This window comes from Carya illinoinensis, chromosome 6, assembly GCF_018687715.1.
Source record: "Carya illinoinensis cultivar Pawnee chromosome 6, C.illinoinensisPawnee_v1, whole genome shotgun sequence".
In the NCBI taxonomy this organism is placed as follows: Eukaryota; Viridiplantae; Streptophyta; class Magnoliopsida; order Fagales; family Juglandaceae; genus Carya; species Carya illinoinensis.
The window spans coordinates 28,703,881-28,730,618 of NC_056757.1; the positions used below are offsets into that span (position 1 = coordinate 28,703,881).

The 26,738-nt window shown below is 34.9% G+C and overlaps 2 protein-coding genes across 5 annotated transcripts; both read right to left on the reverse strand.

Annotated features, from left to right (window-relative positions):
• Positions 1–711: 711 nt before the first annotated feature.
• Positions 712–6,498, reverse strand: LOC122313212 (squamosa promoter-binding-like protein 6). 4 transcript variants are annotated; one of them, XM_043128003.1, is made up of 5 exons: positions 6,372–6,498; positions 4,962–5,681; positions 3,763–3,896; positions 1,757–2,530; positions 712–1,011 (listed from the first exon to the last, which is right to left on the reverse strand). In XM_043128003.1, the coding sequence occupies exons 2-5, from the start codon at positions 5,630–5,632 to the stop codon at positions 929–931; spliced, it is 1,662 nt and encodes a 553-aa protein (XP_042983937.1). In that variant the 5' UTR covers positions 5,633–5,681; positions 6,372–6,498; the 3' UTR covers positions 712–928. The 4 variants fall into 4 exon arrangements, with proteins under 4 accessions (XP_042983937.1, XP_042983938.1, XP_042983935.1 ...); XM_043128004.1 differs by having other exon boundaries at positions 712–997; positions 6,262–6,415; XM_043128001.1 differs by having other exon boundaries at positions 6,262–6,415.
• A 15,676-nt stretch (positions 6,499–22,174) lies between these two features.
• Positions 22,175–23,448, reverse strand: LOC122312868 (protein BIG GRAIN 1-like E; the record flags this gene model as incomplete). The annotated part of the gene is made up of 1 exon (XM_043127526.1): positions 22,175–23,448. A coding segment is annotated over one exon (1,101 nt), but the record flags the coding sequence as incomplete, so codon positions are not given.
• Positions 23,449–26,738: the final 3,290 nt, after the last annotated feature.

Consider the following 26,738-nt stretch of genomic DNA (forward strand, 5'->3'; position numbering starts at 1 on the left):
TTGAGCGACACTAGAGTGAACTATAGAGTTCTGCTTGAGTCCACTATCGTGTGCCACAAGCAAAGAATCTGTCTAAACTTCGCATGAGCTAATTATTGAGCGAACTCTCTGCCTAAATTTTGCTTAAATGCCATGTCAAGCGAGACTCGAGCAAACTCTCATCTTGATACCTTCTCTATCCAAAACAACCAGCTCCATGACCCAACAAAATAGGCAATAGGTGGAAGAAGGAAGTTGGAACCGTCAATGGACCAGTTTTATTAGATTTAATTAAGTTTGTCAATCTCGAATGTACCACTAGCATTAGTCATTTTATCATGCACGTGTTATACTTCCAAAAAATTGGTCAATTTGCTTTATAATTGTAGCCTAATTTTTTTTATTATTTATGTTTAATATCATGTGTATCCAAAAAAGAAAAAAACGATTATTTTAAGAAAAATGCTAAATTACAACTAGTTTAGCTGCAAAGCCTCTACAAACGAATGCGAGGTTGCCGGGGAATGATAATATAATTCCTTGCTCGAAATGACCAGATGGCATTATTTTACTTTTATTCATTGAATTATGTTCTAAAGATATAAAGTTTTTCTCCCTCGAAAGGATATAGATATTTCAATAAAAGGCATGAAACTGTTCCCAAAACACAAGAGGAGAGAGAGAGAGAGAGAGAGAGAGAGAGAGAGAGAGAGAGAGAGAGAGAGAGAGAGGTTATCTCACGGTTTCATCAATAATATCTAAATACTTAAATTGACATAATATTTGTTGAAAATAGAAATAAAGGGTACTTAAAGGAACTTAATTACAGATTCAAACTTGCATCACTTTACAGTAGCAAGGTCCACAAATCTTTTTCTTATTTGCCTTTTTGGGAAAAGGAATGTTCCTACTTACGGTGTATATGGTTTCTATCAACCTTTCAAACAGCTCAATGGAAGTTAGTACTTAGTAGAGTATTCTGATCCATGCAGAATGTCTTCAACCGCCTCTCCTTAACCTGCACCAACAAAACTGTTTCTATTTATTGTTCACAATAACTAGGGGTAACAAGAACCTGAAACTACAAAGGTTTTTCTCTATTTTTCTGTCATTCATGCTTCCTCATTTTAAGGAAATTTCTTTTGATAACGTGGAAACTCACTAAGGTAGGGCCCTAAGGAAGTAAATCTAAGAATCAAGGTACACAACCCCACCCGTGAGAGATGTCCGCCCATTTGGTTACACAGATAAGATGAGATGAGATATTCTAAATAGTAATAAATAAAATATTTTTATAATATAATTTTTGAATATTAATTTTGTATTGGGATTTGAAAAAGTTAGATTGTTTATTATATTTTGTATAGGGATTTGAAAAAGTTGTAATGATGAATTGAGATGAGATGAGATTTTTGGTTTTGGTTAACCAAACAAGGTCGTCTACAACTCATCCCAAACTCATCCTTTGACCACCGGGTTGCATCTTGACAGTTTAGGAATTTGAAATATCAAGTCTCTTTCAATTGATATCAAACTTTTAGATAACTCTCAAAGCGAAGGACCAACATAGTAGCTACCATAAGATTTGATTGATAGTCTGATTTTTATCTTCATTTTGCTTCAACTCCAAAATGCACTACCATAGATCCTCACACCTTCGCCCATAACCCTTGCATTAGTACCCCACACAAGAACTTTACCTGTGAAAGCACCCTTGCCTTCTAAGTGTGACAGGAAAAAAATAGACACACAGATCATTAGAGCTTTATTGGCATACCTTGCGGATTGCACACTGCTCTAAAGTTTGGAAAATAGCACGAGCCCTCATTTTCCTGCTTTACTTGAAGGGAGTTTTTTTGTTGCTCCACTCTTTGAAGATGTGATGACAATTGGAGCCAATCAACTGTGGATCCATGATCAGGAGGACAATACTTGGCATTCAGCATCTTTGACTCTTGAAAAATCCCATCGGTATGAACTTGAAAACCAGCAGCATGACTAGCATCAGAAAACATAATGGATCCCAGCTTGTCAACTTCTATGGAGTTCATTCCATATGAATAGAGTCCATTTGGTCCATACTGCTCCATAGAGCTTACCTTTAGGGGTTTCTCAGAAACTTGAACATCACCGTGATGGGCAGAATCACCTTGCATAATCTGGGGGCCAGCCATTGGAATTCCTATCAAATGACTTGACAAGTCTTCTGATTGAGCTGACAGAAGAGAGAGAGCAAGACTGGAGATTGAGGGCCCTGACAGTTCCTGTACAGTGGAAACAGTAACATTATAGTCTTCAGTTCCTGATGAAGGCAGTCCCAAACAATGTTGTTTCCCAATGCCATGTAGATGGAGAATAGAGTTCGAAAGCAACTGCCGACTGGTGATAGGCATTGCTGATTGAGGACTGTTAAATGACTCCCCTTCCAATTTGATATGTCTAAACCCGTTAGCTTGTACAGATTTTCCTGGATAAACAACGCCTGCTTGAAAAATGTCTGGGAAAACAAAGGGTGTTCTCTTTGGCAAGGAAGTCCCTAGATATCCAGTGCCTGCAAAATCCTTATTTTATTACAAGCCATGGAACACAACTTTGAGCAGGAAACATTTTTCCAGCAGCCAGTAGAATGATTTCTGATTGCTTATGCATAATTGTCGGAAAGCACAAGGCAGATTCAGCTATATATTATGTATGTATATACTTTCACCCTTTTCAACCAGTTTCTTGTCATTCTCTTCATATGCAGGTTCCTAGTTATTAGGATTATATAGAATGCAAATTTTCTTGGTTGAACTTAGAAACTTTATGTGCAAGCTAAATGTCATATGTCTACTTCAATTAAGTGACTTGACCTGAAGTTGTTTCTACACTCTTCACCTTCTGTCTAATTTGAGAGTTTCCAGGGCCTTTGCTTAGTTTAGATTATGATTCTTACTAATCATGCCACAAGCTCTTAAAAATCAAAAGTCTAACTACTAGACTACCCATACTGAAAGAGGTTAATTTATTTAACCTTAACACCTTGTATTTAAACTATTCAAATTACTGCTTATACAAGTATTTACAACAAGCTCATTTCATTTTTTTGGACAAACTGTGACAACACATTATATCAATCACATAGACCATAACTCTGCATAATGATTATAGTCTATATTTATCTGGACATACTGCATATTATTTAAATTATTTCAGGAAATATATAATCTGTCATCAATATGTGCCAATTAGCTGTTAACAAGTGAATCGTAGTGGTTATAATGTTAAAAAAACCATTGGATAGACAGCATTAAAAGGAACTCAATGCATGGCTGACGTGGTCAAGAGGCTCACTACGATTCACTTTTCCTTTTCTTTCAATATCTATAAAATTCATTCTGGTCAAGAGGCTCAATTTTGTGTGAAAAATGAAAAAGATGTAATGGGATAAAATATTAGTATAAAAGACATTATCTCTAATGACAGTTCTGACTAAAAAAGGAAATCAAAAGGAAATTAGTGAAATTAGATGATTGGTCAACTTGTAATCTTAAACAAACTTATCTAACTTGACTGACGTTGTCTTGTGCAGTGACCTATTCTTGCAAATATAATGACAGTTAGGGATGGACCAAGGAAGTCCTGCAAGAGCCTAATATCTGTACTTGAAAAAATTGCTAACAAAAAAACAAAATTTATTGTGGTGCTTTTGTTTTTTTTTTCATTTTGGGGGGGGGGGGGGGGGTGGTTTATGTCTGCGTTTTATTGTGCATTAAGTTCCTAGGGAGATTGAAAGTTTCATACCTTGATATGATTGAAGCAGCTTATGTTTACCAGAAAGGGTATCTAACTGAGGTTTCCTTCGACGTTCATTGTGGCCTGCTAGGCGTTTACGACAACTTCGCTTGCCATCATCAAATTCAGCCAGCAAATGAAACCTTATCAAATGACAGAAACCGAGTTCAAGTAAGCACTTTTAATAAGCAGAGGTGCATAATGAGCTTAAAAGCTAAATCAATCAAACAGAAAGGTGATTCTTTTTATGGTTGTACTAGATTCTACGCTTATTCAATGTAGGTTGACAAATTGAAGTTATTAAATAAATACCTACGTAGTTATTAAATAAATACCTACGAAACTTGAACATATTTGGTCGGAAAGGCAAAAACTACCTAAGGCACACTACCAAAAACCTCGGCAATCATATCAACATTGTTGCATGATATCATTATGCAATTTTGCTTCATGTCATCAGCTGATTGCTTAGACAGATTGAAGTTATGATCTAAAAATAGGTTAGTTTTATAGTCCAGAGTCATAAATTTTTTCTTTGCTATTCTTGTTTTCCATTAAGCATGAGTTCATTCCTCGTCATTCACATTGTGATCCTCTGAACTGTTTCCACCAAACAACAGATTCTTGTATGTAGCCATTGCCTTCTGCTCCATTTGGGTTGGTTCAGTCGTTGATTTCTACTGGAGTTTGTGTTTTTTTTTTATATCATAGTAAAATGTTTATGCGGATGACATCCAGAAGTGAAAGATTACCAAAATTTCAGGGGTTTCAATGTCCCTCCTCTTAAACAAACAGGTAACTAATACAATCTCTGCCTGTGGGTCTTAAAAAAAAAAAAAAAGAGAAGGGGTTGTTTTCATTTTTCTATTTTAGAAAGTTTTAAATAGGTGCTGTTCTGCTTGAATTTGTTTGATTGCCTCCTTTAATGCTTTATATGTCTCCTCTGTGTACATAGGTTGCATACCTTTCTTGGTTTCTAGATCATTTTCACATAATAGGACCTAAGTGAATGTGTAGTTTCAATTGGATCACAAAGCCAACAATTTTTTCTACTACATATGCTACGAGTCAAACAGGCTAGGGTCGTTACTACTAATGCATCCCAAACACAGCGTGAGAATAAGAATCTGGCCTTATATAGATATGTGCTAAGCTAACCATTACAACTTTTGAACAATTCAAAAGCTAGAGGGAAAAAGATGACCAACCTGCTACACTGTTGGCAAAACCTTTGTTCAATGCCGTTAACTATTACTTTTGTAGTCTTGGAGTGAACATCACAAACTTTATGCCTTTTGTGGTAATCCTTTGAGGAGCTCAAATCCTTGTTACAACCATAGACTTGGCAGAAGGCAGTCTGAGAGTATGAGCTTGCTTTACGTGCTCGCTTTGTAAGCAAGGATGGTGGTGCAGAAGGCAAAACCGGTTTGATTTTCAAAATCTTGCTATTCTCTACATCTTTCCAATCAGCCAGTCTTCCTAGCTTCAAGTCAATCAGTGATGAATTTAGGCTGTTAGCTTCCAGGACAGAACTCGAAAGCTTTGCTTCAGAAGCCACTTCCTCAAAACATGAATTTGAAGCAAAAATACACTGAGGAGAAACTTCTCTTTTACTAGTACTACAGCAAACCTCGCCACTTAGTATCTCCATTCCTTGGTTACCATGAAAAGGCTTTCTCACAAAGTCATGGAATTCCAATTCCATTCTCGCAACCGCTTCACCATTAGAAACAAGTCCATTGCGTTCAAAATTAAAAGTGGATTTATCGCCCCATTCCGATGGTTTTTTACTTGTAGCAAGAACATCGACTTGTAAATCTATTTCGTCGGAAAACATAAGACCTTTCCCTTCTAAATTGTAACTCCAAGGCTCCATCATTGATCATAGAACTTAATCAAAGCAAAAAAATATGCAATGATGTAAATGCCTACAAAAATTCCGTAAAAGAAAACATAAATCACCCTTCTGAAACTTACCAAAAGAAAAACCACCCTTGCAATTCGACCCTGAAGCCAAATTATACTCTAATATAAGACGAGTAAGAAACATAAATACATAGACAAATGTAAAAGCAAATACATACAGACATAAGCCGCATATAAACAAACATATATCACATGGAATAAACGTTGCAGGAACAAAAGAAAAGTGATGGCATTAACAATCATAAAACTGTAAATGTGCCAGAAACAAATTTAAAGAAACTGAATAACATTGATTGTAGACGTGCCAAAGTCAGACAGAATATTCCAATTTCAGGTAGCCCAGAACTGAAAATAACAAACAACAGTCCAAACGTATAACATGGATTACTAGGAACGATTGATGCAAAATCATTATCCGTTTAACTGCTGGAAAAACAGAGGGGAAAAAAGAAAAGAAAAGAAAAGAAAGGGAAATCAAACGTTTGATTCTCGAGAACCAAACGGAATGCACAATGAAAGCTGGAAAATAAAGAGAGAGCAGAAAAGGCAACGGAGAATAGGTAAGAGTGGTTCATTGCATACCAGAATGAACAGTTACTTAGAGAGAGAGAGAGAGAGAGTGTGTGTGGTTTCTTCAGCTTTGAGATGAGGTCGAAGCAGATACAGTAATCGTCAACAAGATTTCCACTAACCTGTCCAAAAGCAAGTCGAGGTCTTTTTGTAGCTTTTGAGGGACTTTGAAATTCCGTTTTTAGGAAGCCTATCTTTGCTTGGGGAAGTACTTGGGTTACCAATGAGGTGTTACAACGAGCATGTTGGTTCGTTTGTCTTAATGTATGATACTTTTGTCTGTTAAGGTTAATTTGTCATTTTTTTGTTGTTGATCATTACACTTTCAAAGACTCTCTAGTTGATATCATTAGTTCACCTTTGAGTTTTTCCAAGACTATTGATACTATTCGTTTTAAATATCAATAAGTAGTTAAGGTTGAGTTTGGATATTGAGATATACTGTGAATAATAATAAAAAATAAGTAAAAAATAATAATAAAATATTAAATAATAATAAAAAATAATAAATATTAATAAAAAGTAAGTAAAAAGTAATAATAAAATAATAAATAGTAATAGAACATGTTAAAAAATGTTGAAGTATTCTCAACATCCAAACACAGCCCATGACAATTATTTATTAAGTAATATTATATATCATACGTTATTTTATTATATAAAATGTGACATATTAATTACATCTTATTTTATATAATTGAATAAAAATGAAATAATAATATTGTGTATAAAGTTTTCTTTAATATATGCCGCATCATCAGGTGTGATTACATATGATGACGTTTAGGATACATAGAAATATTGCTCTTTCCAAAATAGTACATAGGCTACATTGATAACTTAGGACATTGAAATTCTCTTCCACTGTCCATGCACGATCCTCTTTCCTTTCCGACAAATGGTATTTGCTACATAGAGTACGCATACGTGTCCTTTTTAAGCCCATATGAAAATATTAGTTTTTCAAGATTCGATTCTTTTTAAAAGAAAGTGTACAGTATTTATATAATTGTATTTGATATTATTCAAATATAATTATGATATAATGTATTCATTATTATTTGATATAAAAAATATAATAAATAATTATTTAATAATAATAAATATATTATATTTTATTTACTAAAATATAAATAAGATAGTAATATGGTGTATAAATTTTTCTTTTTAAATAAAAACAATAAAAGTCAAATTAGTGGCCAGCTGTCGGTTAAAGTCATTTCAAGTGGGGTTTTTTTTTTCAAAATGACCGAAATATTCACTACTACGCTTGAAACGTTATTATAGTTGAAAAATGATATTTGTAATTATAGTTGTATAAGTATCGTGTAATTTTTTAAAAAATAAATAAATTAATACAGAATTTATATGAAAAAAATTAACTTTTTAATCATGAAATTCACTCTTTTTCAAAACAATTACTTGACATTTGTACACTCCACAACTGTATGTAACATTACTTTTTATAATTTAAGAAAAAATCTGCACAATTTCTTATTATACACATAATTTCTACATAACACATTTTTTTAAATTTTTATTATTTTATTATTTTATTAAATATTTAATATATAGATAATGAATAAAATAATTTATTTAATTTAAAAAGAATAAATTATTATTATTTTTTAAATATTAGAAGATTAAAAATTAAAAAGAAAATATGGTATACGGAGATTGGGGAGGTTGCATTACTCATAATCTAATCCTAGAAACGTTTTGCTGATAAGGTGGTTCCCACACCCACCGGATTAAGGAGAAGCCAACAAAACAGAGACAGGTGGTGAGCAGTGAGACAATTTGATCGGACGGGAATCAGGCATCCACATCGGCGCTCTTCTGGGCTGGGGAGCAGAGAATCGTTCGTGAAGTTGATGGAAGGGGGAAGGTACTAAGGTAGATCTGGCCACCATGTGGTTGCCATTGACTATATGGGAAATAAGATGTCTATCTGGAGGGGAATTGATCTGTAGAAGGATTACCGGAGAGTATGAACTCTCAACCATGATTGCATCGGAATCACCAATGGTGCAATGACTAGAAAATGAAGAGTAAAAATTTTAGTTTTACAAATATCATTTCTCCCACATTTTGATCTTTGGGAGTGCGACGAGGCCCCTGAGTGCCATTTGTATACCCTGGGTAATCCTGCAAGTCTCCCCAATCAAGAAAGCTAAAGTGGAATTGTGGGATAGGGGTGGGTGGAACTGTGACATCTTCAGAGTAGTCCTGACAGGCACTGTCTCCCTTCTGTAACTTTCCCAAATGACCATTGAGCCAACTCAAAAGCCAGCCCACCCACTCACTCAGTGAAAAAAGTTGTCCATTATGCAACTACTGATCAAAAGGGTTCTCAAGTGAAAACAGGACCCCCAAAAAAAAAAAAAAAAAACCCGACGGGTTAACTGAAATTCGAACCATTTTACCATTGGTCTCAGCATCACCAAATTTGTCATTAGGTTAATAAGATTCTACCCCATTGATTATAAACAGTCTCAGATGTAGCCAGATTCCGATTTGGTGACATAAGATTGTTTTCATTGCTCTCTATTCTCTCTAAATAAAGAGATTGAATAGAAATAACCTCCATTTTCTGCTTATGTTGTTGGAGTCCTCTCTCATTATCCTATTCCAATTCTTATTATTTACCTGCTGAAAAAGTGAACATTTTCACTCTACACTTCTGCTAAACCTTTTGAGTGAAGCTCCACCGACAATTTTTTGTTCTTTTACATGATTTTTGGAGTGTGAGAAACATCTCTGAATTATAGGAAGAGTTTTACTGCTCTTCAAGATAGTATGTATTTGAGAAAGCAAACATATAGGGTTAGGGGGGGTAAAGGAATGGTGAGGTGTTTACGCAGCTGTTGAGGGGAATAATGCATGGTGGGGGATAGAAAGTGTCAGGGTCACACATTGGCAATTGCCAAGCTAGAGATGGGGTACCCGGTACCTACCCAATGCTTTTCTTTTCTTTTTTGTCTCCTTTCTCCTCTATGTGTGGAATTGAGGACCTATTTTTCACCAGGAAGGTGCATCCGTCACTATCAGTGGGCAGCAAGAAGATCTATGAAATTTGGTAAAGAGGAAAGCTGCACTTTGGTTAAAGGTAGAAGGCCCACTAACCTTGATGAGACAAAATGGGGGATAAAAAATGTGGGTATCCACCACAAAGAGGTGTGTGTATGTGTGAAAGAGAGAGTCTTCCCGGCCCACCATGTGGGTGATCTTATTCATTCAACAGGCCTACAGGTTTGTGGCAGAGCTGATTTTTTAGCTCTACAGCCCTACAGCTGATTTTTTAGCTTGCTAATCAAATGACCCAACATCTTCCATTGTTCTTTTTTCCCTTTCCTTTTGAAAGTGCAGTTGGTCCAAGTCCAGGGAAGAAGATGAAGAGTTGATGACAAAGAGTTTTGCTTAAGGAAGAGGAGGAAGAGTTGATAATAAAGAGTTTTTTTTTTTTTTTTTTGCTGTTTATAAATTGGTTCGTCAACTGGTAATTAATTTGACAGACTTTCATAAGTTTGTGTAGAATTTTTCAGATAGCATAATCTCAGCAGGAGGAAAACCATACCCTTGCTAGGATGCAAGAAAGAAGACGAAAGAAAAAGAAAAATGGCAGCAAGTTGGCAGGAAAGTGAAGTGGATGGAGAGGTAGGGGTCAAAAAGAAGTGTGATTTGGGTAGGAAAGATGTAATAGATGAAGGAGAAGTTATATGCATAGCCACTATTTACTTTTACATTCTATATTTATAAATTTTTCATAAGGTGTAAAATTATTTTTCATAAAATATGTGGTGTATAACAATAAATAATAGTTGATGAGAATAATTTCTTTAAATATGGACCAGATGGTGGTGTCGTGTCAACAATCACACTGATTGATGTAAGTGGTAGTAGTTGTAGTGATGCCACCAACGACAAGCAACTTGAAAAGTGAATGAAAATGATTCCCCTCTGCTTTTCTCGGTGTCTACGATTGTCGTTCATTGTCTGCTTAGATTATATATATGAACCTATCGTAAACTTAATAGATACCTATAAACAGGGAGCCAAGATTAGTAATCTGATGAATCAAAGTGCAAAACGAGGGAAGACAAATAGAGGTTCATGCACCAACAACACCTATCTATTAAGTATACGATAGGTTCATATATATATTTTTTGTTACGGTTAATGTTATATATCGTTATAGAGTGTATAAGTATCGCATAATATTTTTAAAATAGAGTGAGATTTATTATTAAAAAATTATTATTTTTTTTATATAGATCTCATATTTAATAATTTTTTTAGAGGAATTACAAGCACTCTACAATTGTAAATTATCATTTTTTAAAAAGTTTAAGACTGCATTTAGTTGCTAAGATCATCTCATACTAGTTCACTAATATTTACAAACTATTTACTATTAATTATAAATTATTTTATTATTATTCACAAATCATTTGAGATATTCTTAACATCCAAATATACCCTAAGCTAAAAAAATTGACATGCATTCAACTATAGTTGAATATATAAAAAGATAAATGATATGTACAATCATGAGTATGTAAGTTTCGTGTAATCATTTTGTAAGAAATAAATAAATATAGGATTCACATGAAAAGAAATTAATTTTTTAATAATAAATTTTATTTTTTTTAAGTGATTATATAATATTTATATATTTCATAACTATACGTAATATTATGTTTTTATAAGTTAAATTGTGACTCGAAAAATGTGAAACTCATCACTTGGCGTAATGAGAAATGACCAACCTGAAATCTACCCTTTTTAATGAGCAAAATCCACAAAATTATCGGGCCATTCTAATTGGATACGATTTCTCCATTCATTGGAGAAACTGAGCTGATTAAAGTGGGCTTTATGTATTACAAAATAAAAAACACAGGCCCCAGCCAGGCCTTGCCAGCCCAGCCCAACCCAGCCAAGCCAGGAGCAGCCTCCTCAATAGACTCATCTGTATGGCTCGGTCCTAGCGTTTTTGTTCTCCACAACTGTTATGGAATTCATAAGGAAAAATTATATTATTTTTGGAAAAAACAAAATTTTACGCTTTTTAAAATAATATTTTAATTTTTTTCAATCTTAATAATAATCTTTTAAACGGATAAAAATTGTGATAGTTCAGTAATTTATATTAATCCACAAATTATCAGGAATTAAAAAAAAATATTAATAGTTCAAGAATGCAATTAATAATTTAATATAAAAATCTATCTTTTGATCACAAGTGCACGTGGCTTCATCAAGCTTCTCTAACGGGGGGGCCAGGCCGGGATAGGCCTCCAATTTTGGCATAATTAAATATGGTCGACGTCGTTTTGTGGACATGTTGGCGAAAGAGATGGATCAAAAGTTGGAAAGGTGCACGAGTCAATGATCACGATTCACGACCTATACCAGCCTTAGCTAGCTTCAACAAAAGTTAAAAACTAAAAAGCTGGCAGCAGCCATTTGATTGATAGAAGTTTGTGATCAGCCTATATAACGTGTAGGAGAATAATGTTAGATACATTTTTTAAAAATAAATATGATTTATAATTAAAAAATTATATTTATTATTTTCAATATCAAATATAAATATATGATTTGTTATTTTTAATATTTTATTTAAATATACATATTGATGTATAAATATAAATATTTAAATAAAAAGATAAAAATAATAAATTATTTTTTAATGTATAGTATAAAAATTATAAGTAATATTTTTAAAAAATTAATTGTTTATAGATTATCGCTATGTACAGTCGTCGTCTAATCACGGTATATTAATATTGAGTTTCGTTATATACAAATACAGTCGCATACTAATCTGTGTATCAATACTGATTCGTTCATATTTAAAATTTAAATTAACACTATTTTCAATAAAATCTACTTTTTAACTAATCACATCACATTGATATACAAATTAGTACATAATTATACTTGCAACTATATTTCTCCATTAATATTTGGCATGTCTAGGTCCCACGTCCTATAGAGAAAAAATAAATAAATAAAAAAGAAAGATAGATATACTCGATTCGCTCTCTCTCTCTCTCTCTGTGATAGTAGAAATCATTTTTGTCACAATTTCCGGCTGATTTCTAAGAAGGAATCACCATCCTCGTCTCCAAGCACCAAAGCGGTACATAGAGCGGGACTTTTTCAAGTATGGATTTAGAGATTTTGAGCATTTGGGGGCGAAAAAGATGTGGGAACGTCTGATATATATATATATATATATATTTATATATATATATTTGTAAGGAAAAAAATGTGGGAAACTCTAATGTTTGTTTTCGAAATGCATTTGGTTAAACCCAAAAGCTGTTCTTCTTTTCTTCAGTCTTTGGTGTCCTCTCCAGCTTTTTAATCTGAGAGGGAAAAAAAAAAAAAAATTCACATCAGTGAATAAGCAAAACCCATAACAAGAACGATGGAGTCGATGGGGACCATGTGAGGAGAAGAAAGAGAGGAGTTATCTCTCTGCTTTTGTACCACAACCATGCTTGAGTAGCTTGGAGCTGAGGCCAACTTTTTAATCTGAGAGAAAGAAGAAAAAAAACAAAATCACAGCAATGAACAAGCAAAACCCATTAAAAGAGAATTAGAGAAAGATATTGGAGACATTGGATGGACCTCGTGGAGAGAAGAAAGATAGAAGTTATCTCCATGGGTGTAATCGGTTTGGAAGGGTCACGGAGCGAAAATTTCGGTCTATCATTTTGCTGGACTAGACCGTTAGTTATCAGTCCATTTGGTCCATGAATATTTTGCCTATTTTTTCTTTTTTTGACACAAAATTAATTAAAAAAATTAATTAAATTAGCAAAATTAAAATTAAGTGATCTCTTTAACATGTTATATATAGTTAATGAATATTAAATAATTTTATTGTATATATGGTCAATTGTAATCCTTTGGATGAAAATTATATAATTATTTTATACAACTACTATATAAAATAATATATATTCGGTCAGCCTCGGTTTGGTCCTATCTAAAAAAACCACACCTCGAGATCGACCAATAAGACTATCGGTCTCGTTGGTTTTTCTGGTCCGGATGGATAGTCTTACAACCATTGTTATCTCTATGCTTTTGCACTATTTACTCATTTTTTTAAAAAATAATTAAGAATGAATTGTGCTTGTACAATTTATGATTACAAATATCATTTCTCATACTTTAATAAGAAGCTGTTTATCATGTTCGAATAACCAATTTCAGTCTTGCTTCTTTCTATATTAATTAACAACGGTGAAAAGAATCTTAGATTTACACATAAATCTTATAAAAACAAGTTTATAAATTAGTAAGTTCCAACTTTAAATAAATGTTTTAGTCACAAAAAAAACTTTACAAAAGTAATTAAATGACAAACTGAGCACATGTTTTGACGTACCATATCAAATTATAATAACAAGAACAGTAATCTAATGTACCATAGTTGTCAAGTTTTTTACTTTATAATAACAAGAACAATAATATAATGTATCATATCAAATTATGCGCATCATGAATTTGTAAGTTGTCTTTTATAATATCTCTCTATAAACTAAATTAATATGTTCTTTAACAATATAGACTATTGAGGGACTTAATTAGTTTGAGGATTATAATACTAGTCATGTTGGGATAGAATTGACATGATCCAGCCCATTGCTAAAATAATGGAAGAGGTAAAGTCTGAGTATTTAGCTATTATGGATAAAGTTAAGAAGAGATAAGATAAATTGACTTAGACTCCTAAAATGAAAGATACTCAAACTTTTAAAAGAAAAATGTTTCGTAAGGTAAGTTAGACTCAATAACTCTAAGGAAATAGACCTCTTTATAAGGAGGAGATCTCTACATATAGGATAGACTCTCCACACAATCGAAGCTTCCTACGCTTAAACTCCACCACACATAGGGAAGATCCTAAATTTCTCTATTGTAATGTGAGATATATGAGACCATGAGAGATTGCTAAATCACCAATTATAATGGATTTCACCCCCAAATAACCCCGTTGATGTAGGCATTATGTTGAACCACTTAAATCCATGTGTCTCTCTTTATTTATTTTTATTTGTTTATTTATTATTTATTTCATGAATGAATATGAAGAATACCGTATCCACACCTAAATCTTCAACGTGGGTTGTGAATCATTCTTTTCTCCCTTCCAGTTTGTTATGCAAATTTAAGGCATTAATGGTTGGCATTGTATGTGGGATCAATTTCTTTTTATTCTTAAAGCCGGAAATGAGTGTATGAGAATTCCACGACTCAAGAGATTGTCTCTAGGAGCTAGATAAGTTTTCCTTATCAAATCAACTATTTTCATGTTTTTTTTTATTTAATTAATACTTTTATGCAAAAAGAAAGAAAAAGAAATGGAGTGTGTGCAACAGACATATACTATACTTGCAGGCCACATGTGATGATACAAAAAAAGAGAGGAAGATTAAACTGGTGGAGTGCATGGCATGCATTATGCATTCAATAGATGCATTGTGCATGCCATGCACAGTGTGCATAACGGGTGCGCAGCGTCCATTTTTTTTTTCATTGTGTAGATCGCAGGACTTGCAACCACCACCCCCATAGCGTGATGGGGTTTGGTGCTAGATCGCATGGCGGAGATGCCACGACAACAGAGCCCTTAATCGGCCGCTCACCGTAGTGGCACATTGTGCATGCCTTGCACAGGGCGGGCAAAGACCAACAAGTTTCTAGAGGCCTACATATCGGCGCCCGTGAGTTTCCAGAGTCACCACTAGCCACCACCCACATTGTCGTCGATTTTTGTTGCTAAAGGGGTAGTTCCTAGATGCCAGAAGCCAATAAGGTCGAGCACAGTGCTGCGGGCAGAGGATGCACATTCTTGTGCACCCCAAAGGTCCACCCACTGGCCGCCACCTAGCATGCCGGGGCTTTCTGTCGTCGACAAGAAGGTCCCTGACCATATTGCTTGTGCTTGTCATCACCCCTCGCCACCATCACCAAAGCTCACCGTAAGAGCCTCTCAATGGTGATGCCACAATGTACTTGCTAGCCCAGTCCAACCGTGAGCTAGTGATGCCACCCAAGGCAATGTTGTGAACCTCTAGCGCTGTTTGTAGCCTTACGGTGATCCTCACTCACTAGCCGAGTCTGCCGTAAAGTTCCGCATAACTGTCACCATAACACACCACTGTATGACTAACATGACCCTTGGTCCTCGGCTATGAAAGCTCCTTCTAGCAGTTTCACATCGCTGTGAGCCTGTGAGGCCCCCAGCTGCTGCCGCCCAACTCGCTAGTGTGCTTTGTCGCCATCGTGGCACCATCGCACTCCTCGTCACCATGTTGCACCTCGCCCAGCCTCATTGTTACTAAGGTTGTTCGCCACGTACAAGAGAAACCTCGCCACCCTAAAGTTGCATCTGGAAAGCCATGGCCCGCCACCACAAAGTTGCTCACAATGGGAACTAGCTGAGCTACTGCCCACAGTGGGTAGAAACATTCTCGCCCTTCAAACTGAGCAGACAAATGGAGATGAGTCCGTCCCACAATGTGGAAGCATCTCAGCACAAAACGTTGCTCACCACTGATAGAGAAGATTGCCGCCATCACCTTTGCTCACCCAAATAAGTATTTCTCGCCCAAAGTAGATATTTTTTGTCACACTTATTTGATCGCCATAGCTGGTACTTATCGACTAAAGGTACTCACTCGCCCCCCTTGTGATGGGCAACAAGTTCCTAACCTTGCAATGTACCCAAGAAGCTAGCTTGCCACCATTTGGTTATAAACAAATTTAGGTGAGCTGCACGCAGAGAAAGCTAGCTCGTCACCCTCATGGTGGGAAATGAATCCCTGGCGATAGGCAGACATCAAATTCCTCATCGAGCCACGAAACGAAGCCATTTCATCCACGGGAAGCAATGAGTCCACCAACAAGTTCAACTTGAGCAAGAATGGGGCTAACCCATGGGTGCCAACAATCATGAATACTTAGATGAAAAGCACAAGTAAAGCAAAGAAGATACACAAACAGGAAAATCACAAAAAAATAATAAGATATTTTAATTTTATGTACACTAAAGAATTTGATTTTTGGAGGTTTTCCTCCACAAAACTCTTCAAGGTTTCACGAGAATTTGAGTGGCTACACGCTTGGGAGACATACTTCACTAAAAATCACCCATGTGGTTCGAAACACCTACTATGAAGCTCATCTCGAGCATTGCTCAGGCATTTCAAGTTGGTGTCATCAAAATAGACTTCTCGATATTGTGGGCACCTTGGACACTCATCATGCTCTAGCGAAATGGCTCAGATTTACAAGTCTCAAACTTGTAATTTGTGTTAAACTTACATATTTGATTTTTGGTGAAAACCTCTCAGAACATGCGAACTCTGCCTCATGCGATCGAGCCCAACCTCATACCACAATAGTGCGGTTGAGCATCCCCAAACACCAATAATGAGTCCAAAAAATTCACGATGACCAAATGGACATACAGGTCAAAAGACCTGGCGACCCCTCAAACACCAATATCGAGTTTCAAAAACTTGTGGTGACCAAATGGGCATGTAGGTCAAAAGACACCGCGACACCCCAAACACCAACGATGAGTCCAAAAACTCACGATGAACAAATAGGCACATAGGTCAGAAGACATTGCAACCTCCAAAATACCAATGCTGAGTCCAAAAACTCGCGGTGACCAAAAGGGAGTGCAATCAAAGTTTTGAATACCGTACCGGAGGCTGTACTGGTTAAGGCACTAGAAAGAAATATTTCGATACCGATACCGTTTCATGTACCGTTTCAGAATAGTCTATACATGTATAAATTATATAAATATACATAAACTATATTCTAAAATAATAATAAAATAAATCATAAACTCAATAATACTACTTCTCAATACAAGTCTTAAATTTTAACAATACACATACTTGTAAAGTAAAATTAAATAAATCTAAATCTAGCTATTAAAATAAAAGCACTCATCTTGAAATCACATAAAAAATAAAAAATAAAACTACCAACTAAAATAAATAATAAAAAAAATTGATCACATAAAACAATAATAAATTCAAAACTTTCAAAATGAGGTGACCATTTTAAACATTATCTATATCTATTGATCTCAATGAGGTGTAGGCGTGCAGTAACGTAATGGTCCATTAGTCCTTTTAGTTTTTATTTTTATATTCGCAAAACGAGGTACAGTCTGGCAGATGCCAGTAACATAACTGTCCTTTCTACATTTCTACTGCTCTGACTACGAAAATGCCCCTACCATTCTACCAAAATCACAAAAATGTTTGAATCACTCAATGGCCAACTCCTGTTATGTGTATAGACCGAAATGGACATTTAGGCCAAAATCAGAAATACCGACCGGTACCGGCCAAAACACACTGGTACGAAGTAGGCCCATTCTCTGTACTAGAAATTGTTTCGGTATGCTATATTTTAGTCATATCGGTCACTACGATACGAAATTTGAAACTTTGAGTGTAGTTTAGAAAACCCTGCGAACACCAATGACAAATCCAAAAACTCATGTAACCAAATAGGCGCACAAGTCAAAACATCTCACGATCCCCCAAACACCAATAATGAGTTTAAAAACTCGCGGTGACCAGGACGTGTAGGCCAGAAGACCCTGCAACCCTCTAAACACCAAAGATAAGTCCAAAGACTTATGGTGAAAAGGGCACGAAAGTCATAAAACCCTAAGACCCTCGCCATCAAAACAAGCAGGAAAGGTTAGGGGTGGCCTGACCCCACTCACACCTCATTGAGAGTCAATAGGCAGGACAAGTCAACAGACTGCCTGACCTCCCTTGTGACGAGCCGACATGTGGGAAAAGTTAAGGACTGCCCAACCTCCCAAGAGCCCTACAGGCAGGCAGCTCTCTGGACTACCCGACCCCTCTTACTTGGACAACGATATAAGCACAACATCTTCCCCAGCAAATACTGAGTGTTTACGTTCGCACCGCAACTGTTGCTAGCGGGTTACCTTCTGGAGCGAGCTATTGAGCTCCACAACTACCTCACGTGGGTTTCCTTCAAGAACAAGTTGACGTGCTCAGCAATCGCCTAATGTGGACCTAGGGAGTCTATGGGTTTCCTGACCACTTAAGTACGAGTAACTACAAATAAACTCTAACATCAATGCCAAAATGGGAACATTAAATGACGATTTACACCAAGGGACATAAAATCTACTACTACCAATAGTAGTACATCTGCTGCTGAAGCCGAGCTCCACGCTCGCACCTAATGCAGACGAGGTTATCTCTCACCCAAGCTGAGCTCCATGCTCGCCACTATCGTGGTCGAGTACATACCCAGCCTATTTCTCTAAGTTGAACTCTTCACTGTTTAGCAAAAAACAAACAAGAAAACCAATGACCCACTTTTGAAATTTATATGTTCTAACTTCAATATTCTCAAGGCCTTCTTATTGAGCAAATTAACCTTAAGAGTCGTGGGCAATTGTTGGGATAGAATTGACCAGATCCAGCCCATCGCTAAAAATAAGGAAAGAGATAAAGTCGAGTATTTATCCATTAGGAATAAAGCCAAAAAGAGATAAGACAAGTTGACTCAGACTCTTAAAATGAAAGACACTCAAACTTTTAAAAATAAAAGGTTTCACAAGGCAAGTTAGACTCAATCACTCCAAGGAAATAGATCTCTATATGAGGAAGAGATCTCCACAAATCTGACAGGCTCTTTACATAGAAGTTTCTTACGCACAAACTCCATCACACATAATGACTCCAAATGATATTTCCTAAATTTTTTCATTGTATTGTGAGATCATGAGAGATTATAAAATCATCCATTATAGTGAATTTTTCTTCCAAATAACTCATGGAGGTAGGCATTATGCCGAACTATGTAAATTCCCTTGTCTTTATTTATTTATTTTTATTTACTTACTTATTATTTATTTCATGGATAAATACGAAGAATACCATATCGACGTTCGAATAATCAACGTGGGCCGGAGATCATTTTTTCCTCCCTTCTAATCTGTAATGTAAATTTAAGACATTAACAAGTCATGACCTTAGTTATTACGAATAAATAGTTGATATGGTTTTTTTTTTTTTAATTTTTTCTAAGTAAACAAATTATAGATATATTTAATGGTTACACGATACAATAATAAAGAGGGTGAGAGGCCTCAACAGTCATCCGAAATAAAGAAATACAATACAAGAAAAAAAGAGAGATATGGCTGGAGCCAATGATTTGACTCATGACTTGACTCCGCCCATATCACACAAGGAGAAGTCCTTTAAGCAGTTTTGATACAGATTGAAATTGATCTATAGGACTGCCACTGAAAATCGCAGTGAAGTAATGTGTGCTGCATTAATTTGATATGTTTTATATGGAAAACGGTCTGTAGGACCGTAAATAGTTGACATGTTTGCGTGTTTGTTTCTAGGGTATTTGATTGTTTTAATTATATATATTGGTTGTTGAAAGCATTTAATGTCTTGAATTATTGTTTCACTCATGTTGATCAGTTGTTGAGGGTCTTAAGACCCTTCTGAAACTGTTAGTAAATAGTAATGTTGGCACAGAAATGGATCCCGATAGCGCTCTTATTTACAGCAGGTGGGAGAGTCGTCATATTTATGCAAATTACGAAAAAAAAGATAATAATAATTTGGAAACTCATTTCTTGACAAAAGAAAGGATATATATATATATATATATATATATATTTGCCGGTATAAATGAAAGATGGACCACGAAAGCTGGTCTGCACGTCTTTCCTTCTCTTCCTCTTATGTAAGCATCAAGCTGCACAGTGTGTGGACTGTGGGCATGAAACTTCTCATCAAGAACATCTCACTTTGAATGATAACACTTTTGGGCCCTCTCACGACCACTCTGATAGTTATATGCTTGGCTAAACCTTTTCTTTTTGGTGCCCCATGCATCATCATTTGAGTATACCATGCCTCATCAAAAGGGCTAGCTTTTTGGTGCATGCTCATGCATCATTATTAAGTACATGTCATTCTCTCTAAAAGCCTTGCCTATCCACAGGATTCATGATTCATCATCTACCACTAGCTCCGGGCTTAATTAACAGGCGCTTACAATGCACCCACATACATTTGGATGAACGTCCTCTCAATTTCTTATTCATATATATATATATATATATATATGTATACACTCACACACACTTAAGAGTCTTAAGTGAGAGACACATGAAATAAGTCTCTTATTATTCATTTAATGTTGTTCCAAATATTTATGTACGAAAATAACAAAAAATGTTATATATACATAAATTTATTTGTCTATCTTTTCCTATTCGAAACTTTCAAGTTTAGACCCTCAAGCATCCATTCATGGAACTGAACTGTCTTTCAGTACGCTGATTTAGCCAGCTGTTTTTTTGTGCAGATGGAGAACTATCCTTCAGCATGGTGATAAAGGTAGCTGCCTGCCCAGCTTGTCTATCCTACAGCTCTAGTTTAACCTATATATGCATGCCAGCTTTTGGAGTTTGTTTACAGAGAGTTTAATATATATTAAAATCTCGCTCGTGGATCTATCTCATTATTGGAACAGCATGAAAGAAAATTAATAAACAAAAGGTTTGGGGTCCCTTAGTCTTGGATGATATAAGTTGGGTTGCAGATATTAGTAATCAACAGGCTATGCCATATATCTTCATGATGATGGCTTGAGAAAAAAGGAAAAATTCTCAAGCATAATCATGATGTCATGACAGAATAATTTTTTGGCTTTAAGTATATATAATATCTATATATTAACTTCAAAAGTCGGGCCTTTATAAATTCCAAAATAGATGGTCTTAGATCGATGGTCCTCCTCCTAGCTGTTCTCTTTGTTAGATTCTGTCCCCTAATATTTATTGATTAGATTATAGAATAAGCTGCCTGCCTGTAGGTTACCTTTCTATGTTGATCTTCTGATTAGACCTATTTCATTATATGATCAACCCTCTTAATTATTTGAGTTAAGCTAAAAAGATGTGGAGCTTATAACAGGAGATCAGACTAGGAAATGATCTTGTGTTCCGGCCAATTGTACGGAACTCATACTTTATGCTGTTCCTGCTTGGCTGCTTCCAATTAAGTTCTGAACTTGAATCTCCATTAGACATTGCAGCATGCATGCACAGCATTTGTTAAATCATCAGTATCTAAAGTACCCATAAGATCCAATTTGCTGGCTTGGAGTACTACTGCCTTGGAATTTAGCAGCAAATATGACGTTAGATCATGTTAATTCCATATATATAATATATATAACAGTGTTTTAAGTCGTGCCAAAGTTCATTTCATAGTCCTATTCAATTCATTATTTCTGTAATTTGCATTATTTGAAACCTATTTTATGTGTCTATCTTTATCTCGTTCTACACTTTAGAATTCGGATAATAACTCTAATAATATCTAAAACCTAAACGGCATAATTCATCTCTGGCTTCCAGCCGTAAAACAACGAAGAAAAACAAAATGCGTTTAGATTCGATGCTGATGTGATAATTGCCACTCGTAATCGTCTTATGTATGGAAGTTTATCATGTATATAAGATGTGCAATTCTGGATGCAAATTAATTTCTCAATTCCCCACCAAAGGAAAAACAAAAAGCCTTGCATCTCGGAGATGATGTGCTTGTATTTATTATTGCACCGTACCTCCAAAGTCAAAAGATAAAGATATGCAATAACCCAAATGGGGTGAATATGTATTTGACTGTTTCTTTCTCTAATTGTTTAGTTTTAGTGGAAATCTCTCGTCATCCAACGTACAGTCTAATCCTAGCCACTCCAGTGGTGGATTTTTTCATGAAGTTCTTGCAATATTCCATAATTTAGATAGCCCCTAAAAAGCAAGAAAAATGAGAAAATGGAAGGCAAAACATTCCCAAACTGCACATAAACTGATAAAAAACCTGTAAGAGCTATCAGAGAGAGAAGCGGAAATCAATAAACAGAAAAAGAAAAAAGAAAAAAAGAAAAAAGAAAAGTAAAATCTTGGAGATTTTCTTTGATATTACGGATTCTAACATCAACATGAAGAGTAAATATACAGTATCATTGATTGCCGTTGGAAATTGTTGCTCCTCTCTTGATGCTATCCATGTTGGTAGTTTCATAGACAGGCAGACCACTTGAATAGTCACCCAAGTCATAGTTTTGCAACTCAAACAGATCAGAGCTTGAATCACTTTCAGCACCATCATCTTCCTCACCGAAACTCCTGAATCCCTTCTCCCCCGGTGAAGATTTATGCACCCAAATCCCATCTTTATCCGAATACTCTTTACTGAGATTCTTGCATTTTCCTGGAAAGCCATTGCTGACTGCCATTTTTGCATCCAACCAGGTTAAGTCTTTGTTTCTGATTTTGTCAATATCCAAGACCTGATCATTATGTAGAACCGTGGATCTTGCGTGCCCAATGTTGTACTTTGACAAAGACCCCATTTGTTTGTGATGTTCTGAACAGCTTCCAAAATCCTTATAGCTCTTTGTAGGCGTTTGTGCATGAGGAGGAGGAGGTGTCCTAAAGCCTGAATTTCTTGAAGCAGAATGTATAGACTTGGAATCAGCGGTACTTGAGCTGCTAAAATGGCTAATGCTGCTCCTCCTCTTCCTTCTTCCACCAGGGCTCTCCTCTTGATCATCTTTCATGGACTGTGCTGCCGATTTTGATTTCTTCTTCTTAGAAGCTGATTGACTGAAGAGAGAATTCAAGAAACTAGCCAGTCGTCCACCCGGAGAGCTGGGCTGCTTGTACTTCTTTTCTTTCATTTGCTTTTCCACTCCATGTTGTGGTCGATGAGGAAGAGAGTTTCTCATAATTGGAACGTCTAAGCTCATTCTGCCTACTCTACTACCCTGCGGCCTGATCTCATCTCTCATGATCTTATTCGGAGTAAAATTTGTAGCACTATAGCCACCAGCTTCATGGTATCCGGAGAAGTACCTCGCAGCCTCGAACACGTCAAGCTCACCAGAATCATTCCTTCCATGGAATGATTTATTGTAAAATTTATCTGGGTCTGAAAGGGCTGTGATGGACATGGCTGAAACTCGAAATTTTCTCTGATGGGATATTAATAATGTGGCATTTTTTTTGAAAGTTATGTCACAGGTTTTAAAGGTGTTTATGTAGAGGGGAGTGGGGGAGGTTTATGAGATTGTAGAGAGGTTAATGGGTTGGAAACAATCGAGGTTGCTTGGATAGTGAGATCATGAGATCATTGAGATGATATGTTTTTATACGAAAGTTAAATACAATTTTGTTATAATATTATTTTTTTAATATTATTAATATTTTAAAATTTAAAAAAATTAAATTAAAACTTATAAAAATTAAATTATTTATTATATTTTATGTGAGAATTTAAAAAAATTATAATGATAAAGTGATATTATTTTTCAACTCAAACGATGGTAAGCACTCTGATCTCTCTCATATATATATATATATATATATATAATCATAATCAATTGCCGAGTCTGAAATATTAAATGATGGAGGTGTTTTTGGAGGTTTTTCGTAGAGACCCACATGATGTGAAGTGCTGGCTGCCTTTGGTTAAAGAAGAGAGTGTGGATTAAGGGAAACTAGCTAGCTTTTTATCCTTTTTTTATTTTTTATTTGTCCTGATCATATGCATGCTGTGAAAACCAGATGCTTAGACCGTGTTTGGAAAGTGAAAACTGATGCTATTTTACTATTATTTATTATTTTTTTAATAAATAATTTATTATTATTTATAAACTATTCACAACTTTTTTATTATTATTTATAAATTATCTAAAATCACCTCAATATTTAAATATAGTCTCTTTCAACGAGCTTTGTTTCCTTGGATCCTAGGGTTGTAGTCACAAGGGACATGTACTGCTAATAGTACTTGACCTATAAGTACATATCATTATCACATATCCCACTCCTGATGATCTTTTGAGAGCTTGGAAGCCACTCTTCGAATTAATTGGGAACCTTTACCTAAATGAAAGTTATTTGTTTGCTAAGAAATCTTTGATTGCCACAAAATGCCTATGGCCCATGGAAAATGAAAGTAATCTGTCTGTGTTTTGGTAAAAATAGCCTCTTGTACTCTTTTACCTACCTTCGGGTTAACTTCGAGATATTCATTAATTATGGTGTAATTAACATGCATAAAGGAAATTAAAAAAAATATAATTCCGTTGCGTACAAACCTAATTATACATAAGTGTATGCATCATTATTAATTACATGGATGATGATCGACTAAGCATCCTGTAAATGAATTCAACTGTTCATCAACATTTCAGGTAGCGCGCACGTTATAAAAATATTACTTATTTATTATCAGTTATTTTTAATAAAAATTATTATATTTTGTCAAAATGAGATGAGACTCGTCACAAATAATTATTTTCGTCATAAATAAGTCATCATAAATGCTATTTTTTGTAGTATATATATATAAACTAAACGTATATTGATTTATACAAATTAATAGTGCCTTTTAGGATAAACAAGACTTTGAACAGATGCATGGTTTGTTGAAGTAGTAGTACTGCGGGTAGATACATATATATATGATGTGGATCGCACTGAGTAGTGCAATGACTGCAATGGGGTTTCTTCCCGAGCCATCTATATTTATGCATGCCAGCGGCCAGCTTTATGATGCATTCTAGCTAATTAAATGCACTTGAGTAAGAGAAAAATCAAAAAATTTCTTTAATTAGTACTACAACACTATAATCTACTGAGGATCGAAGTCCCACCAAAAGAAAAAAAGAATTATTGTGGACTGACCTTCTTTTGGTATAAAGAACCAGACATATGTACGTTTGGTGAAATCAACTTCCTTTTGCTTTCAAGATATTGGGTTAGTCAATAGTCAATAGATCATTTGGCCCATCAAACACAAACCCCATTCCTTGTTGTCGGGCAATGCATGGCAACATGAACTAGCTAGGATTGTATCCGTACTGTTTGAATCCAGGCATGCAGTTCGAACTCGACTCGAAAGCAATTAATGAAATAATTATAGCTCTTAACCTTGTTCGAATATGATCACTCGATTTGTTGAAAATCCAGTCCTAATTACTTGGTGAATTGAACTATATATAATGGAGCTAGAGCCCATTACTCAATTGAATTTAGTTGGCTCCACTCAAAATTAATTATATTTCTTTTTAGTTTCTTATAATGTTGTAGCTTAAAAACTCAAGATAACTAAAAAAATAAATGAAAATTGAATTTTTATTGACTTTTTAGTCGAATCTCATAATTAATAAAAGACATTAATATTACAATTTCAAAATAAATACACAAACTTATACAAATAACAACACATTCGGGAAAAAACAAGTCTTCAAGATTTTTAATATATATTGTTATTTTAGAGTTAATATCTTATAATATAAATATATATACACATAATAGTACTTATGCGTATATATATGTATACTATAATATACAAGAGTAAGTTTACAAGTTGAGTTCTCAATCTTTATACCATGGATCGAATTACTTGTTCTTATCATTATTGACTTGTAACAACCTGGCCCAATAATTTAAAAGTCAAAATATTGATAATTTTTATCATGCCTAAATTATATTTAATGAGCCATATTAGATAAGTTCACGAACGATAAATTATTGAGGTTGATTAAGAGTTTTAATTAGGCTCAGTAACTAGGTTAAATCTTACTTAGTATTTAACAAACTTAGTATTGAATGAGTTAGACTTATTTTAGAAGTTTATTTCAATTTAAAATCACCACTGATTGAAGTCCCCTATGCAGTCTGATCAGTCACTGTCAATCCTACGTATATTGAATGAACTACTACATCATATTTTTAAATTCAAACTCTCTTTTTAGATAATCACGACTAAGTGTTCAGTAGATTAGTATCACTACATGTATTAACTGAGTCCAACTCAAACTCATCTGCACCATCTCCCAAATCTCTCTATAAATATCTCTATTTCGTGTGCTATTTAGAAAAAAATCATAAACCTCCATAAGTGTAGCGGCCGAACCTAAGATAACCAGTCTAGCATCGTGATCGATTTTGTGTCGAAAATTTTAGGAAGTAACGCTACAAGGTAAGAAACTTGATCATAATTTAGGATTAATATACGTTAGCTAGTTATATATTATTATTAAGGCCATTCTTTGGAAGCTAGTATTTATGTACCACGCATGTCATAATATTTGCAAGCACGTCATTTATCATATTTCATTCTACATAAATAGTATGTATTATGCATCTCACATTGTATAAGGCAAGTAAACTTTCTTAAGATCAAGTGTAAGATAAGATTATAGCAGTTTAATTAGATTGCCATTTAGATGTATGGTGCCAATATAGTTTCAGGGTGGATTTGTAAGCCATAGATTCAAGCGTGGTTCACTATAGTATGCCAAAATACTATTAGAGGCTCTCATTGCGGCAGTGAGACATG

Bases quoted from the DNA above. Each gene is read 5' to 3' on its own strand.
- LOC122313212 (XM_043128003.1), bottom strand. From the start codon at position 5,632: ATGATGGAGCCTTGGAGTTACAATTTAGAAGGGAAAGGTCTTATGTTT. The intron at 3,897-4,961 runs GTTGGTCATCTT...TCATTTGATAAG, and splicing joins TTTTGCCAACAGTGTAGCAG to GTTTCATTTGCTGGCTGAAT. The intron at 1,012-1,756 runs GTATGCCAATAA...AAATAGAAACAG, and splicing joins AGCAGTGTGCAATCCGCAAG to TTTTGTTGGTGCAGGTTAAG.